This window comes from Spinacia oleracea, chromosome 2, assembly GCF_020520425.1.
Source record: "Spinacia oleracea cultivar Varoflay chromosome 2, BTI_SOV_V1, whole genome shotgun sequence".
In the NCBI taxonomy this organism is placed as follows: domain Eukaryota; kingdom Viridiplantae; phylum Streptophyta; class Magnoliopsida; order Caryophyllales; family Amaranthaceae; genus Spinacia; species Spinacia oleracea.
The window spans coordinates 11,612,053-11,626,873 of record NC_079488.1 but is presented as its reverse complement, the minus strand read 5'-3'; the positions used below and the strand labels follow the sequence as shown (position 1 = coordinate 11,626,873).

General features: G+C 36.6%; 2 protein-coding genes across 2 annotated transcripts; both read right to left on the bottom strand.

The window, feature by feature from the left end:
• Nucleotides 1-1,726: 1,726 nt before the first annotated feature.
• LOC130467752 (uncharacterized) lies at nt 1,727-2,891 on the bottom strand. Its single transcript, XM_056836494.1, has 5 exons — nt 2,673-2,891; nt 2,477-2,584; nt 2,304-2,385; nt 2,117-2,218; nt 1,727-1,981 (listed from the first exon to the last, which is right to left on the bottom strand). The coding sequence occupies exons 1-5, from the start codon at nt 2,840-2,842 to the stop codon at nt 1,880-1,882; spliced, it is 564 nt and encodes a 187-aa protein (XP_056692472.1). The 5' UTR covers nt 2,843-2,891; the 3' UTR covers nt 1,727-1,879.
• A 2,759-nt stretch (nt 2,892-5,650) lies between these two features.
• LOC110780383 (uncharacterized) lies at nt 5,651-14,464 on the bottom strand. Its single transcript, XM_056835667.1, has 7 exons — nt 14,265-14,464; nt 10,332-10,433; nt 7,224-7,871; nt 6,802-7,098; nt 6,284-6,724; nt 5,891-6,166; nt 5,651-5,803 (listed from the first exon to the last, which is right to left on the bottom strand). Exons 3-7 carry the CDS (start codon nt 7,449-7,451, stop codon nt 5,651-5,653), a joined length of 1,395 nt encoding a protein of 464 aa, XP_056691645.1. The 5' UTR covers nt 7,452-7,871; nt 10,332-10,433; nt 14,265-14,464.
• Nucleotides 14,465-14,821: the final 357 nt, after the last annotated feature.

Sequence of the window (14,821 nt, the reverse complement as noted above, 5' to 3'; positions counted from 1 at the left end):
GCATAATGTGTTTTACTAACCAGCTATGTGGGCCATTCATGATAATGAATGGGTGAATGGTATATATTGTATATGTACTGTTTTGCAGGTTATGAAGTGACTAGTATGGCCCAAATAGGATAGAAAATATGGTCTGCGTACCATTAATTTGAATGTAATTGGTCTAAAGTACCAAAATTATTTTTCAATTCAAATATGGTCTGCGTACCATCAAATAGTTGTAATTAGTTATAACTTATCCTATTTGAAGAAAATGGTGCCTCCCACGGAGAATTTCAAGACGGACTTTGAAGTCAAAGCTTCAAGATGAAGTCGGGCCATACTAGATCACATTTATCTTATGCATGTTTTAAGTTATTTATTGTTTTAAATATGTCTTAAAATGCATGAGATCAAAAGCTTGATTATGTTGCATGATTAAGGATTTTAGTTCACTTAAAATCTAACCAACATAGTAAGAGCCTTAAGTTCCAAACTTAAAAATTGAGTTAAAAGGTGCCATGCCAAAATATACACTTGCTTGGAAATCCTTTACATCAATCTAGTAATAGTTTCCGCTCAGCGAGGTGTTACTTATTGGTCCTAAAGGGGCAAGGTACACAAATAATTGTGAGTACATGTTAGTTTTGGTGAAACTCAACGATATAAGTAAGGAGTCCTTTTATGTCGTGGCAAATTCGATAGGTTTACCTAATAAGTTCTTAGACGTACCTATCAACCAAGAATAGTTTCTAGACTATTAGCAAAAGGCTTTTGCTTACCTAAGATGTTCTAGGATTAAGTCGACAAACTGTGCTTAGTTCTTCAATGATTTTAGGATCTTGGAATCATTTTATTCACACCTGCCGGAACACATAATTTGAATAAAATGCTTAATAAACATTGAATTATGCATGTATGCTAGCATTTAAGTTTATTAAGAGAAACTGTGAATGGTTATTTATTTGTTTATTCTTTTCAATTGTAGTTTTAATATGGCAAACAACAATCAAAACATCATCATGGGTTCTGAGCTTATGGTCAAGCTGAACCTGACAAATTTTCTTGAATGGGAAGCTAAGCTAGTTGAAATAGTCAAACTCAATGGACTTGAGTATGTACTGTCACATCCCATGCCAAGCTACTATGCCAGAGACATGACCCCTGAGAGATTTTACGCCTGGGATGCGGATCTCAAAAAGGTTATGAGTCTCATGCTGAACAATATCCCTGATGATTGGGCCACTAGTAGAAAAAACCCTTATTGCAGCGGGCTTTTAGACCCCTGTTGCAGCGTACATCGTATGCTGCAACTGGGGGGCCTGCAACAAGTCTGAACTTGTTGCAGCGTACATGTTCGCTGCAAAAAGTGATTTGTTGCAGCGGGCTTTTAGATGTACGCTGCAACAAGTGCCAAAAAATTGGCAAAATTTTGGACTTGTTGCAGCGTACATATAAAAGCCCGCTGCAACAGACCCAACTTTTTGCAGCGTACATTTATTTGTACGCTGCAACAAGTCTGAATTACTCAATTTTTTGCAGCGTACATTTATTTGTACGCTGCAACAAGTCTGAATTTTTGCGAAATTTTTTTCCCTTGTTGCAGCGTACAACATATATGTACGCTGCAAAAAAGCACTTTTGGCGGGAAAATTCTAATTTTGTTTAGGGATACCTAGAGTGCCTTGCACCAAATATAGAAACCTGTCAAAACAATAATAAAATAACGCAACCTGTATAACAAATATAAAAACAACAACTGGAGTTTTGTATATATCCCAAAACCAAAAGTGCACATACCGATACATTTAAATACATTTACGTTCCAATTTCAAAGTACGCATACATTTTAACATAAAAGATTGTTCTATAACATCTAAACCAACACGATCAAGCGCCATCAGGTCAATAATAAATACTTGGTGGTAAAAAACTTCGCCCATTGCTCACGAACCACATCAATTTCCTCACTAGCATAAGGCGCAGTCCTCGGAGTATAGACCTTACAAAAACAAAAAATTGATGGAGCATATATTAGATCGATTAAATGCAAATGAAATGTCACATTTTAACATTCAAGCAACTAATGACAATGTATTAATAGTCTAGAATACGAATCAATTAGTTACTTAATTACCTCATCTAGCCGGCCTTCATAGTCATGTTGTAACGTGACTATCTCTAACATGAACTTCATAACGTAATAGCCACACTCAGTTCCGCCGATTTGTTGAGCACACTGATTAAGAAACATAATACTTTATCTTGCAAGGCCAATAATTAATAAAAACAAAGCAAAAAGCTAATTAAGAAACATGTTATACCTCTATATGAATGGGTTTACACGACTTAAAACTCGTTTTATTCGGACAATGCCCACCATTGCACTTGTACACTTGGTATGCCCTAGAAAATTAACGAAACATGGGTACTCATGAATATGATTTTGGCTTAGGTTTCTTAAAGACTAATGTAATTTGTAAGCAAAAGAACTTACAAACTCAAGATTCCCCATGCATAATCTGTTCGACGTGGATCTCTAGCAGAATCGAAAATATATACATAACCTCTACGTAGGTCCATCACGTATAAATTCCAATGATTTCTGTATAATTTATAAATGATATATTAAATATTTAATAACAATAATAATTAATATTTTATATGAAACTTATATAATATAACACACTTACTCTTGATTATATGGGATTAAAAACCAATTAGTTAGGTTAGGATTACCCATCTTCTCCTTTTCAATTTCAGCTTGGAAAATGTTTTTCAAATACATTGTTGGCGCTCCAGGGTCGGCCTTGATTCTAGTGCTTGACATAATCTCGGGACAAATGAACGAAATCCGAGACATTTCAAATGATTTGGCATGATCGTGCAATAAACACCTACAAAATAAACAAGATTACACTATTAAGATCGATAAAGAGAAAAAACTTCAAAGAAATAATAGTTTTATTAACAACAATAAAACATTTAATTACAATATGTTGACTTGGATCGCTGAAATGTTTAAGCACGCCCCGCGAAGGAACTCTCCTATATCAGACGCAGTTATGTATGTTTCTTGATCAAAATCCGAGTGCCAAACTGAGGCCGCCAATGGGATGGTAGTATTATCATATATATCATCAGGCGCCGAAGTCATGATAAACTGCAAGTATTTGCATGACGGGCCAAGACCTTGAATTGCATCGTGTACAAGTCCCGCTTTCTTGCTTTTGGTGGTTGATTCTTGTGTTTTACGATCACAACTACCCACGACCTCTAAGTTGGACTTAGGCTTAGAATTCGACTTCTTTGGATGCAAAAATTCCTATAACAATAGTCAATTAACATTAGTCATATAATAAGAATCAAATGAGTCATTAGGTTCTTTAGTTCAAATTTGGGAGCGAAAATGTCATTTTAGCTCAATATATGACCTATAACGACCCAACGAGCCATAAATGTGCATAAATAGGTTCGAAAGAGTTTTAGAAACTTAAAATTATGCATATTAGTCGTGTAATAAGAATCAAATGAGTCCTTAGGTTCTTTAGTTCAAAGTTGGGAGCGAAAATGTCATTTTAGGTCTATATATGACCTATAACGACCCAACGAGCCATAAATGTGCATAATTAGGTTCGAATGAGTTTTAGAAACTTAAAACTATGCATATTAGTCATGTAATAGGATTAAAATGAGTGTTTAGGTTCTTTAGTTCAAAGTTGGGAGCGGAAATGTCATTTTAGCTCTATATATGACATATAACGACCCAACGAGCCATAAATGTGCATGAATAGGTTCGAATGAGTTTTAGAAACTTAAAACTATGCATATTAGTCATGTAATAAAAATAAAATGAGTCATTAGGTTCTTTAGTTCAAATTTGGGAGCGAAAATGTCATTTTAGCTCAATATATGACCTATAACGACCCAACGAGCCTTAAATGTGCATACATAGGTTCGAATGAGTTTTAGAAACTTAAAACTATGCATATTAGTCATGTAATAAGAATCAAATGAGTCCTTAGGTTCTTTAGTTCAAAGTTGGGAGCGAAAATGTCATTTTAGCTCAATATATGACCTATAACGACCCAACGAGCCTTAAATGTGCATACATAGGTTCGAATGAGTTTTAGAAACTTAAAACTATGCATATTAGTCATGTAATAAGAATAAAATGAGTCATTAGGTTCTTTAGTTCAAATTTGGGAGCGAAAATGTCATTTTAGCTCAATATATGACCTATAACGACCCAACGAGCCTTAAATGTGCATACATAGGTTCGAATGAGTTTTAGAAACTTAAAACTATGCATATTACTCATGTAATAAGAATCAAATGAGTCCTTAGGTTCTTTAGTTCAAAGTTGGGAGCGAAAATGTCATTTTAGGTTAATATATGACCTATAACGACCCAACGAGCCTTAAATGTGCATAATTAGGTTCGAATGAGTTTTAGAAACTTAAAACTATGCATATTAGTCGTGTAATAAGAATCAAATGAGTCCTTAGGTTCTTTAGTTCAAAGTTGGGAGCGAAAATGTCATTTTAGCTCTATATATGACATATAACGACCCAACGAGCCTTAAATGTGCATGAATAGGTTCGAATGAGTTTTAGAAACTTAAAACTATGCATATTAGTCATGTAATAAGAATAAAATGAGTCATTAGGTTCTTTAGTTGAAAGTTGGGAGCGAAAATGTCATTTTAGCTCTATATATGACCTATAACGACCCAACGAGCCATAAATGTGCATAAATAGGTTGGAATGAGTTTTAGAAACTTAAAACTATGCATATTAGTCATGTAATAGGATTAAAATGAGTGTTTAGGTTCTTTAGTTCAAAGTTGGGAGCGAAAATGTCATTTTAGCTCTATATATGACCTTTAACGACCCAACGAGCCTTAAATGTGCATAAATAGGTTCGAATGAGTTTTAGAAACTTAAAACTATGCATATTAGTCATGTAATAGGATTAAAATGAGTGTTTAGGTTCTTTAGTTCAAAGTTGGGAGCGAAAATGTCATTTTAGCTCTATATATGACCTTTAACGACCCAACGAGCCTTAAATGTGCATAAATAGGTTCGAATGAGTTTTAGAAACTTAAAACTATGCATATTAGTCATGTAATAGGATTAAAATGAGTGTTTAGGTTCTTTAGTTCAAAGTTGGGAGCGAAAATGTCATTTTAGCTCTATATATGACCTTTAACGACCCAACGAGCCTTAAATGTGCATAAATAGGTTCGAATGAGTTTTAGAAACTTAAAAATATGCATATTAGTCATGTAATAAGAATCAAATGAGTCCTTAGCTTCTTTAGTTCAAATTTGGTAGCGAAAATGTCATTTTAGCTCAGTATATGACCTATAACGACCCAACGAGCCTTAAATGTGCATAAATAGGTTCGAATGAGTTTTAGAAACTTAAAACTATGTATATTAGTCGTGTAATAAGAATCAAATGAGTCCTTAGGTTCTTTAGTTCAAAGTTGGGAGCGAAAATGTCATTTTAGGTTAATATATGACCTATAACGACCCAACGAGCCTTAAATGTGCATAATTAGGTTCGAATGAGTTTTAGAAACTTAAAACTATGCATATTAGTCGTGTAATAAGAATCAAATGAGTCCTTAGGTTCTTTAGTTCAAAGTTGGGAGCGAAAATGTCATTTTAGGTTCGAATGAGTTTTAGAGGGTTTACCTTGGATGGTAAGTCTGTTGTCTTCTTTTGGGCCGCTAACACCGTTGTCTTTTTCTTGGAGCTACCATCCCTCTCTTTAGAAACATTAGACTTGGACTTCTTTTTAGGAGGTGAAATACAATCCTTTAAAATTCAACAAAAACAAGAGTAGGTAAGATGTCGAATGTGCTTGCGTGAACATATACATTCTAAACAATAAAACATATATACCTCGCCGTCTTCGAAAATCACTAAGTGTATGGGCCATTGCACAAAACTACCCAGAGCACCGCCTAAGTTAGTGAAACCATCTCCCGTAGGTACCGGAAGAATATCATCAACATGTCCGTCGTAAACAAAATCAACTTGGACTTTATAGTGACCAGGCTTCATCGATGTAAAATGTTGGGGCAATGCACCATCTGAGGGTTGTACCATACCATCCGCCACGACAATGTTGTTGCCTGAAACTTTCTCCTCAAGGGCAAGACGACATGGAGTCCTTTCCTTCATAAACAAAGGTTTCAATGCAACTTTGTAAGTGATACAGATTATTAAGTAAATGTCAACTAAAAACATAAAAGGATCAAGCAACTATGTTAAAAAAGAGTGACTACGTCGTACCTTTAGCTCGCGTGGTTGCGGCACTAAGATGTGACGAGTGGTTCTTGTAGCACTAACATCAAGGTCAACTCTGGCAGAATCATTTAAGTGGAGGTCATCAGGTATCGGGGTAGAAATGGAGTTTAGTTGTCCTGTTTTTAACAAGGTGCTTAGTTGCTTTTGGAGGGCCTCTGCCACCCTCTTCTCTACCCTTTTCTCTAATTCACCTTCAAACTCCTTTTTCACAGAAGCTCTGATTGATTCGTAATTTTCTGATGAAGCTTCACCATGGTCACTTCTACTATGTCGAATACACGGACCGAAAGCCTTTTTGATACCAACCATGCCACCTGTTCCCTTGACACGCCCACGATGATCTTTTTTCCCTATAGCTTTAGTGAGGGCATCCTCACCCTGTTCGAAAGAAAGATTTCCTTTTTCCTCTTCTGCGATGTACTCTAACTGCCAATTAGGAAAGTAAAATTACTTTATATTCTCTAATCAAAGCAAGTAAATATTAATTAATTATCGCTACTTACAGCTTTTGTTGCGATTTCAACAACTTCTGAATCGTTCGGGTCAATTTCCCACTTTCCCTCTTTATTTTGTACTTGATGGGCCAAAATCCACTCCTTTGATCTGTATTTTCTAACTCTATTAACATTTGAGGTCACTGATGAGTTCACCGAGGAGCTACTCAAGATAGGTAAAGCTGCATCTGGTGGAAGTCGTCCATCCTTTATCCAATCTAGTCGCTTTCTATTATAACCCTTTTGGCCGGTGCGATGTGGGTTCTTGTTGCATGATGCACTTTTCCTCGCCTTTTCACTACGAAGCTGTCAAAGACAACATAAAAAGATGGAAATAAATGTTTTTTCTGATAACTTTTTGTCCTAGAACCAATGTCAGTTTGCTACATGAAAAACTCTTTAAGGACAAGTTAAAGAAATATTATCATTACCAATGACTCTGGCAGGAAATAATGTTTAACAAAAGTCTTCCAATCATCCTCTGTGATATGGTTGTAGACATCCCAAGGCATCTTGTTTGTTTGATTTTTTGGCTTCTTTTCCTTCATAGTTATCCATCGGCGCACCAACTTGCTCTTGAAACAACTAAATCGTTTCGCCACACAAGAATGAAAATATTTCTCCCTCGAATGATTAGAATAATCAGTAATGTGGAACATAAGCTGTTAATAATTAAAAAAAGTTAGATTATAAAAATAGTATTTAAATCAAATTAAATAATCCCTAAAATATACAAATCAAGTTAATATCCAATGCTTACCTTAGTCTCCTCCCAAAACCCCTTCTTGATTTGCTCATCTACCTTTGGATATAATGGGACGTTAATATTAATTCTAGTAGCACAACTCCCAACTTGCTTCCCGTATTCATGAGACCATTGTCCATCGGGGACATTATATACATTATACTCAAGGAACATAGGCTTAGCGACTTTAACACCTTTTGACGGACCACGGCCTTTAATGGTCTTTGTAATCGTACTAACATCTTGTGATTCGTCACGCGTTGTGGGAGTCTTGCCACCTTCTGATTCATGCCTAACAACAATTTGGTTTTCATTCATCGTACCTATGTTGTTCCTGCATCAAGTAAAACATACAGAAGAGTGGTTACAAAATGTGCGCGCAGCAGCAAATCAGTGCTCTAGCATACAGAAGGATATCAGATCAGTGCAGATATCACAGATCAGATCAGCACTGATCAGTGCAGATCAGATCAGCACTGATCTGCACTGATCAGATCAGCACAGATCAGCACAGATCAGTGCTGATCAGATCTGCACTTATCAGTGCTGATCTGATCTGTGATATCTGCACTGATCTGTTCTGCACTGATCTGATCAGCACTGATCTGTGCTGATCTGATCTGCACTGATCAGTGCTGATCAGATCAGCACAGATCAGTGCAGAACAGATCAGCACAGATCAGTGCAGAACAGATCAGCACAGATCAGTGCTGATCTGATCTGCACAGATCAGTGCAGAACAGATCAGCACAGATCAGTGCAGAACAGATCAGCACATTTTTTTAAAGGTGATTTCCTTGGAAGAAGTGAAATTCTTCCTTGGATTTATCATTTCCCCCCTTCCTTGATCCATTTCACCCCTTTTCCCTCTTTTTATTCCTCTCCGCTTTTTGTTAGGGACCAAAACATCGCTTTACAATGTAATTGAACAATTGATAGAGTACTAAGTTGACACATGCTCCGGCCTTCAAAGAATCAAATCATATCAAAGAATTTGAACTCTATAGCAGCAACAAGCCAACAAGCATGAAAAATTATATATGTGGAATGCACTGATCTGTGCAGATCTGATCAGCATAGATCAGTGCTGATCAGATCAGCACTGATCTGTGCTGATCTGTTCTGCACTGATCTGTGCTGATCTGATCTGCACAAATCAGTGCAGATCAGATCAGCACTGATCTGTGCTGATCTGTTCTGCACTGATCAGATCTGCAGAACAGATCAGCACAGATCAGTGCTGATCTGATCTGCACTGATCTGTGCAGATCAGATCAGCACAGATCAGTGCAGAACAGATCAACACAGATCAGTGCTACCCTCATCTGATCTGCATTGATCTGTGCTGATCTGATCTGCAATGTTCTTTGTCATTCTTGGTGTGTTTGTTGAGGCAATATGAGAATGCAGGGCAGCTAACTCATTCTATAAACAAGTTCTATTAATCTAGTATAGTACGGAGTAGTATGTAAGTTAGATCGTAAAATGAAATTATGTAATTGAGTTTCACTTAAACTCAAGCAACAATGATTAAGAAACTTAATGAGGAAATCTGACAATCTCACTTCTCTTATATCATGAAATCATATACTCATATGAGATAAGTCTAGAAAACACCACTTATGCTAAAATGAGGCATTTTCGCTCCCAACTATGAACTAACGAACATAAGGACTCATTTTAACCTTTTAAATGATTAATATGATTAATTTTAACTTTCCAAGACTCGATCCGATCTATTTATTCACATTAGAGACTTGTTTGGTCGTTGTGGTTCATATTTATGATAAAATGAGGCATTTTTGCTCCCAACTATGAACTAAAGAACCTAAGAACTCATTTTTAGGCTAATATGACACTTTCGCTCCCAACTTTGAACTAACAAACCTAAACACTCATTTTAATCCTTTTAAATGATTAATATGATTAGTTTTAACTTTCCTAGACTCAATCCAATCAATTTATGCCATTTGAGACTTGTTTGGTCGTTATGGTTCATATTTATGCTAAAATAAGACATTTTCGCTCCCAACTTTGAACTAACAAACCTAAACACTCATTTTAATCCTATTACATGACTAATATGCATAGTTTTAAGTTTCTAAAACTCATTCCAACCTATTTATGCACATTTAAGGCTCGTTGGGTCGTTATAGGTCATATATAGAGCTAAAATGACATTTCCGCTCCCAACTTTGAACTAAAGAACCTAAACACTCATTTTAATCCTATTACATGACTAATATGCATAGTTTTAAGTTTCTAAAACTCATTCCAACCTATTTATGCACATTTAAGGCTCGTTGGGTCGTTATAGGTCATATATAGAGCTAAAATGACATTTTCGCTCCCAACTTTGAACTAAAGAACCTAATGACTCATTTTATTCTTATTACATGACTAATATGCATAGTTTTAAGTTTCTAAAACTCATTCGAACCTATTCATGCACATTTATGGCTCGTTGGGTCGTTATATGTCATATATAGAGCTAAAATGACATTTCCGCTCCCAACTTTGAACTAAAGAACCTAAACACTCATTTTAATCCTTTTAAATGATTAATATGATTAGTTTTAACTTACCTAGACTCAATTCAATCAATTTATGCCATTTGAGACTTGTTTGGTAGTTATGGTTCATATTTATGCTAATTTAGTCAACTAAGGTCAATTTAGGTCAATTTATTCAACTAAGGTCAATTTAAGCCCGCTCGTTTTGATTTAGGTCATTCTAGCTCAATATTAGGAGACATGTTAATTAGCGCAACACTAGGAGAAAACGCACAACTCACCAAAAGTAAATACGTGCTTTATTTTCCGATTCTGAGAACTTCTGAAAAGACACAAATCACCGAAAGCTTCTGAAAATTTCTGACTCGGGGATCTCAAGTCATCTGCACAGAAAGTTAGAAAACTTTGGTCAGGAACAAAAGTAAGATGTGGAAGTACAGTAAGAATTAAAGAAAGCTAGAAAAGTATAATCATGAACACAATGGAAGTATAAAATAAGAATTAAAGATGTGGAAGTACAAACTACACCTTCCTAAATGCTAGAAAAGATACATTTAATCTGATATTCAGTTAGCTAGAATTACCTATTCCCAGAAGCCAACTCATCTTATTCATTTACGGTTTACAACCCAAATTCCTTCCCTATGATCTGTGCGCATATGATTAGTATTATTTGCATCTTCCTCCTCCGGTAACGGTTGAACAGCCGTTGGTAACAGGGGTGTTTCATCGTACTTGTCATACTCATCTTCATCCACAACATCATCAATACCCAGAATATTTCTCTTGCCTTGGGCAACTGCACGCCATATAGGATCAACATTGTCTACCACATAGAAAATTTGCTTAGCTTGTGATGCTAGAATGAATGGCTCGTCACTATCACTTAATCGATCAAAGTTAACCAATGTTAAACCAGGAAAAATTTCATCTTGTTTCACCCCATTATGGTTGTTGGCCCACTTGCACCGGAATACAGGGATCGTAAATTTGTTGTAATCAAGCTCCCATATTTCTTCGATAACACCATAATATGATTGTGTCGCATCAACCGGTCTTCTATCCTTGGCGCTTGCATAGACCCTAGATGCTGCAACATGCTTCACTCCACTATTCTGCACCACACTCTTTTCATCTTGTCTTCTAGTGTAGAATGTGAACCCATTGATATCATACCCTTCATAAGACAGAACACATAGTCGAGGACCTCGAGCTAACCACTGGACCATTTCAGAAACATCTAGATTTTTTTTCATTTCCTCGGCTACTTCCTTCTTAAACCAATCAACAAATGTGCGATTATGTTCTTGCATCAACGCTCTTTCCTTCAACTTAGGATTCTTTTGTTGCAATTCTAGCAAATGCTTATCTATGTAAGGATTGACCTCGGTAAGATGCTGCAACACACAAAGATGTGCCTTATTCTTCCTTTCAGATGGAGGCGAGATCACATTTTTACCAATTACCCCATGCCCTTCAAGCCTCCCTGCATGACGAGATTTTGGAAGACCTATTTGCTCAAGCCTTGTTAAGAATTCAGCTACATATTGAGATATCTCTTCCTCAAGGACTCCCCGAATGATACTACCCTCCGGCCTTGCCCGATTCTTTGTTTTGTCCTTTAAATGCCCAAAAAATCTCTCAAAAGGATACATCCATCTTAAGAACACCGGACCACATAACTTGATTTCTCGAACTAAATGGACAATTAAGTGCACCATAATATCAAAGAAAGATGGTGGAAAGTACATTTCAAATCGACACAAAGTTTCAACAATATCATTGTGCAAAGAATCTAATTTCTCCGGATCAATCACTTTAGCACATATAGAATTGAAAAACACACAAAGTTTTGTTATAACATGTCTCACGTGTTTCGGCAATATCCCACGAAGTGCAATTGGCAAAAACACATTAATCATTACATGGCAATCATGAGACTTCATACCAACCAACCTAAGGTCCGAGAGAGATACTAGGCGCTTTACATTCGACGAATATCCCGAGGGAACCTTAATTCCATGTAAGCACTCACAAAACTGCTTCTTCTCCTTTCTTGACATTGTGTAACACGCTGGAGGCAGATAAGTCTTAGTACCACCCGCACCAGATTTTTCAACAGGCCACAAATCTGGTCGAATATTCCTCTTTTTCATATCTTTCCGCACATTCTCATTGTCCTTAGTCTTTCCAGGCATGTTTAGCAAAGTCCCAATGATAGCATCGCACACATTTTTCTCAATGTGCATTACATCGAGACAATGCCTAACCGACAAATCTCTCCAGTAGGGAAGATCCCATAATGGAGATACTTTCTTCCACAAAACACCCTTTTTAGACTTGGACTTGTAGCACTTGCCGTATTTGGTTTCAACATTTTTTATTCGTTCATAAACCTGTGATCCTGTCAAAGGCGTACGAGCTACTCTTTCCTCGGTGAACCCATTGAATTCTTTCTTCTTCTTACGATAAGGGTGATATCGACTGAGGTGCTTCCTGAAATCTGGGTAAACATTTTTCTTGAAATTATGCAACCATGTGGGCTTCATGTCCTCTTCACATATAGGGCATGCTTGTTCTCCTTTGGTTTTGTATCCAGACAAGTTTCCATATGCCGGAAAATCATTTATGGTACAAAAAACCATAGCTCGCAATGTAAAGCTTGAATTGGTGTGTGCATCGAACATTGAAACACCTTCATTCCACAATAATTTCAAATCATCTATGAGTGGAGCCAGGTACACATCTATGTCATTTCCAGGTTGCTTAGGCCCCGAGATGAGGAGTGATAACATGATATGCTTCCGCTTCATACACAGCCATGGAGGAAGATTATAAATTGCTAGAAGAACCGGCCATGTGCTATGTTGACTGCTTAGAGTTCCATATGGATTCACACCATCTGCACATAAAGCAAGCCTTAGATTTCTAACCTCCTTACCAAATTCAGGATATTTCTTATCAATATTTCTCCATTGAACAGAATCTGCAGGATGTCGAAGGAGTCCATCTTTCTTCCTCACTTCCGCATGCCACCTTAAGTTTTTTGCTTGTTTCTTCAATGAAAACATACGCTCAAACCTAGGTATGATTGGAAGATACCACAAAGACTTAGCAGGCGGGCCCCTCTTAGCTGAATTTGCCCCTTTGCGTTTGTAACGAGATGCGCCGCATGTTGGACACTCATCCAAATGTTCATGCTCTTTTCTGTAAAGGATACAATCATTTGGGCAAGCATCTATCTTGTCGATCTCTAAGCCTAAGGGACACATCAATTTCCTGGCATAATAGGTAGAGGTGGGGATATCATTCCCTTCCGGCAAAAATTCACCTACCCACTCCAATAAGGTGTCAAAGTGTTCATCTCTCCAACCACCTTTACATTTGAGGTTGTAAAGTATTGACACACATTCCAACTTGCTGAATTTTGTACAACCGGGATACAATGGAGTTTCAGCAGCCTTTGATACTTGTTCGAACATCTGAGGTCGTTCGTCCAAGTGATCTTTCAGCCCATCCATCATCTCATTTATTTCATCATCTTCTTCCTCATCATCATCCGTCTCATTATTCTCATAAATATCATCATCACTCTCATTACTCTGAACATCAAATTCATGGACACTAGAACTTGGACGATCAGGTATTGTTTCACCATGCCAAAACCAAACATGGTAATCTTGCTTAAACCCACGGCGAAATAAATGATCCTCAATTTCATCAATGTCACCTAACCGCTTGATATTGTTACAATCACGGCAGGGACAATAGATTTTTTCGGCTTTTGTACTCCGTTGGTGTGCTAAAGCACATCTAATGAACTCTGCGACCCCACTCAAGTATTCTGCCGTAGTATGGTCACCATACATCCAACGACGACTCATTACTAATAACAACAACAAAAGGTTCCACACATAAACACATATATTAAGAAGTCACAAAATCATTAAGAAGTTCCGCAAATCTTTGGTTACATCATTTAAGTTTATCAATGCTTCACTGAAGTGATATTAGAAGTCCAAAAACAGTCCTAATAAGTAAAACGGAATGGATACTTAAGCATAGAATACTAATGTACACGTTTTATTATTACACTTACTATACTTATCCAAATTTTATTTATCGTAAAAATGATATGCACTTACTGTACTATTGATTTCAACTTTCAAAAGAGGAAAAGAGAAATTTATGAAGATAATTAGATATATCAATACCTTATGCAATTGTTGAAATTCGAACAAGCACGATGATAGATTATGCTGGCAGTACGATCATCGCCCCTCTCTTCAACCATATGCGTATCTACCCATCTTCACAATTAACTGCAAATAAAAGAAATAATTGAAAAACAGCCAAAAAAATCAAAATAAAAACGAAAATCAAAACGAAAATCAAAACGAAAATCAAAACGAAAATCAAAACGAAAATCAAACGAAAATAGTTCGAGGGCCAAATTCAGATATTTCTCATAAAATGCATGTAACAGGAAATTAACTATCTACCACATCACCACGTAGCAATCACATTATTCAAGTTATTGGCATTAACGCAGCATTCAAGTGCGGAACTAAGTGCTTACGTAACCTCGGGGAAGGAAGAAGGGTAATGCCAGAATAAAATCCTGTAACCTCGGGGAAGGAAGAAGGGAACTAAGGGCCTGATACTACTGATCTAAGTGATGTATTCAACACTTTGAGCATACTTGGAAATTAAAAAAATTAAAAAAAAAAAGGTAATCCAAAAGCCTCTTGGAAATCAGCAAAATAACATC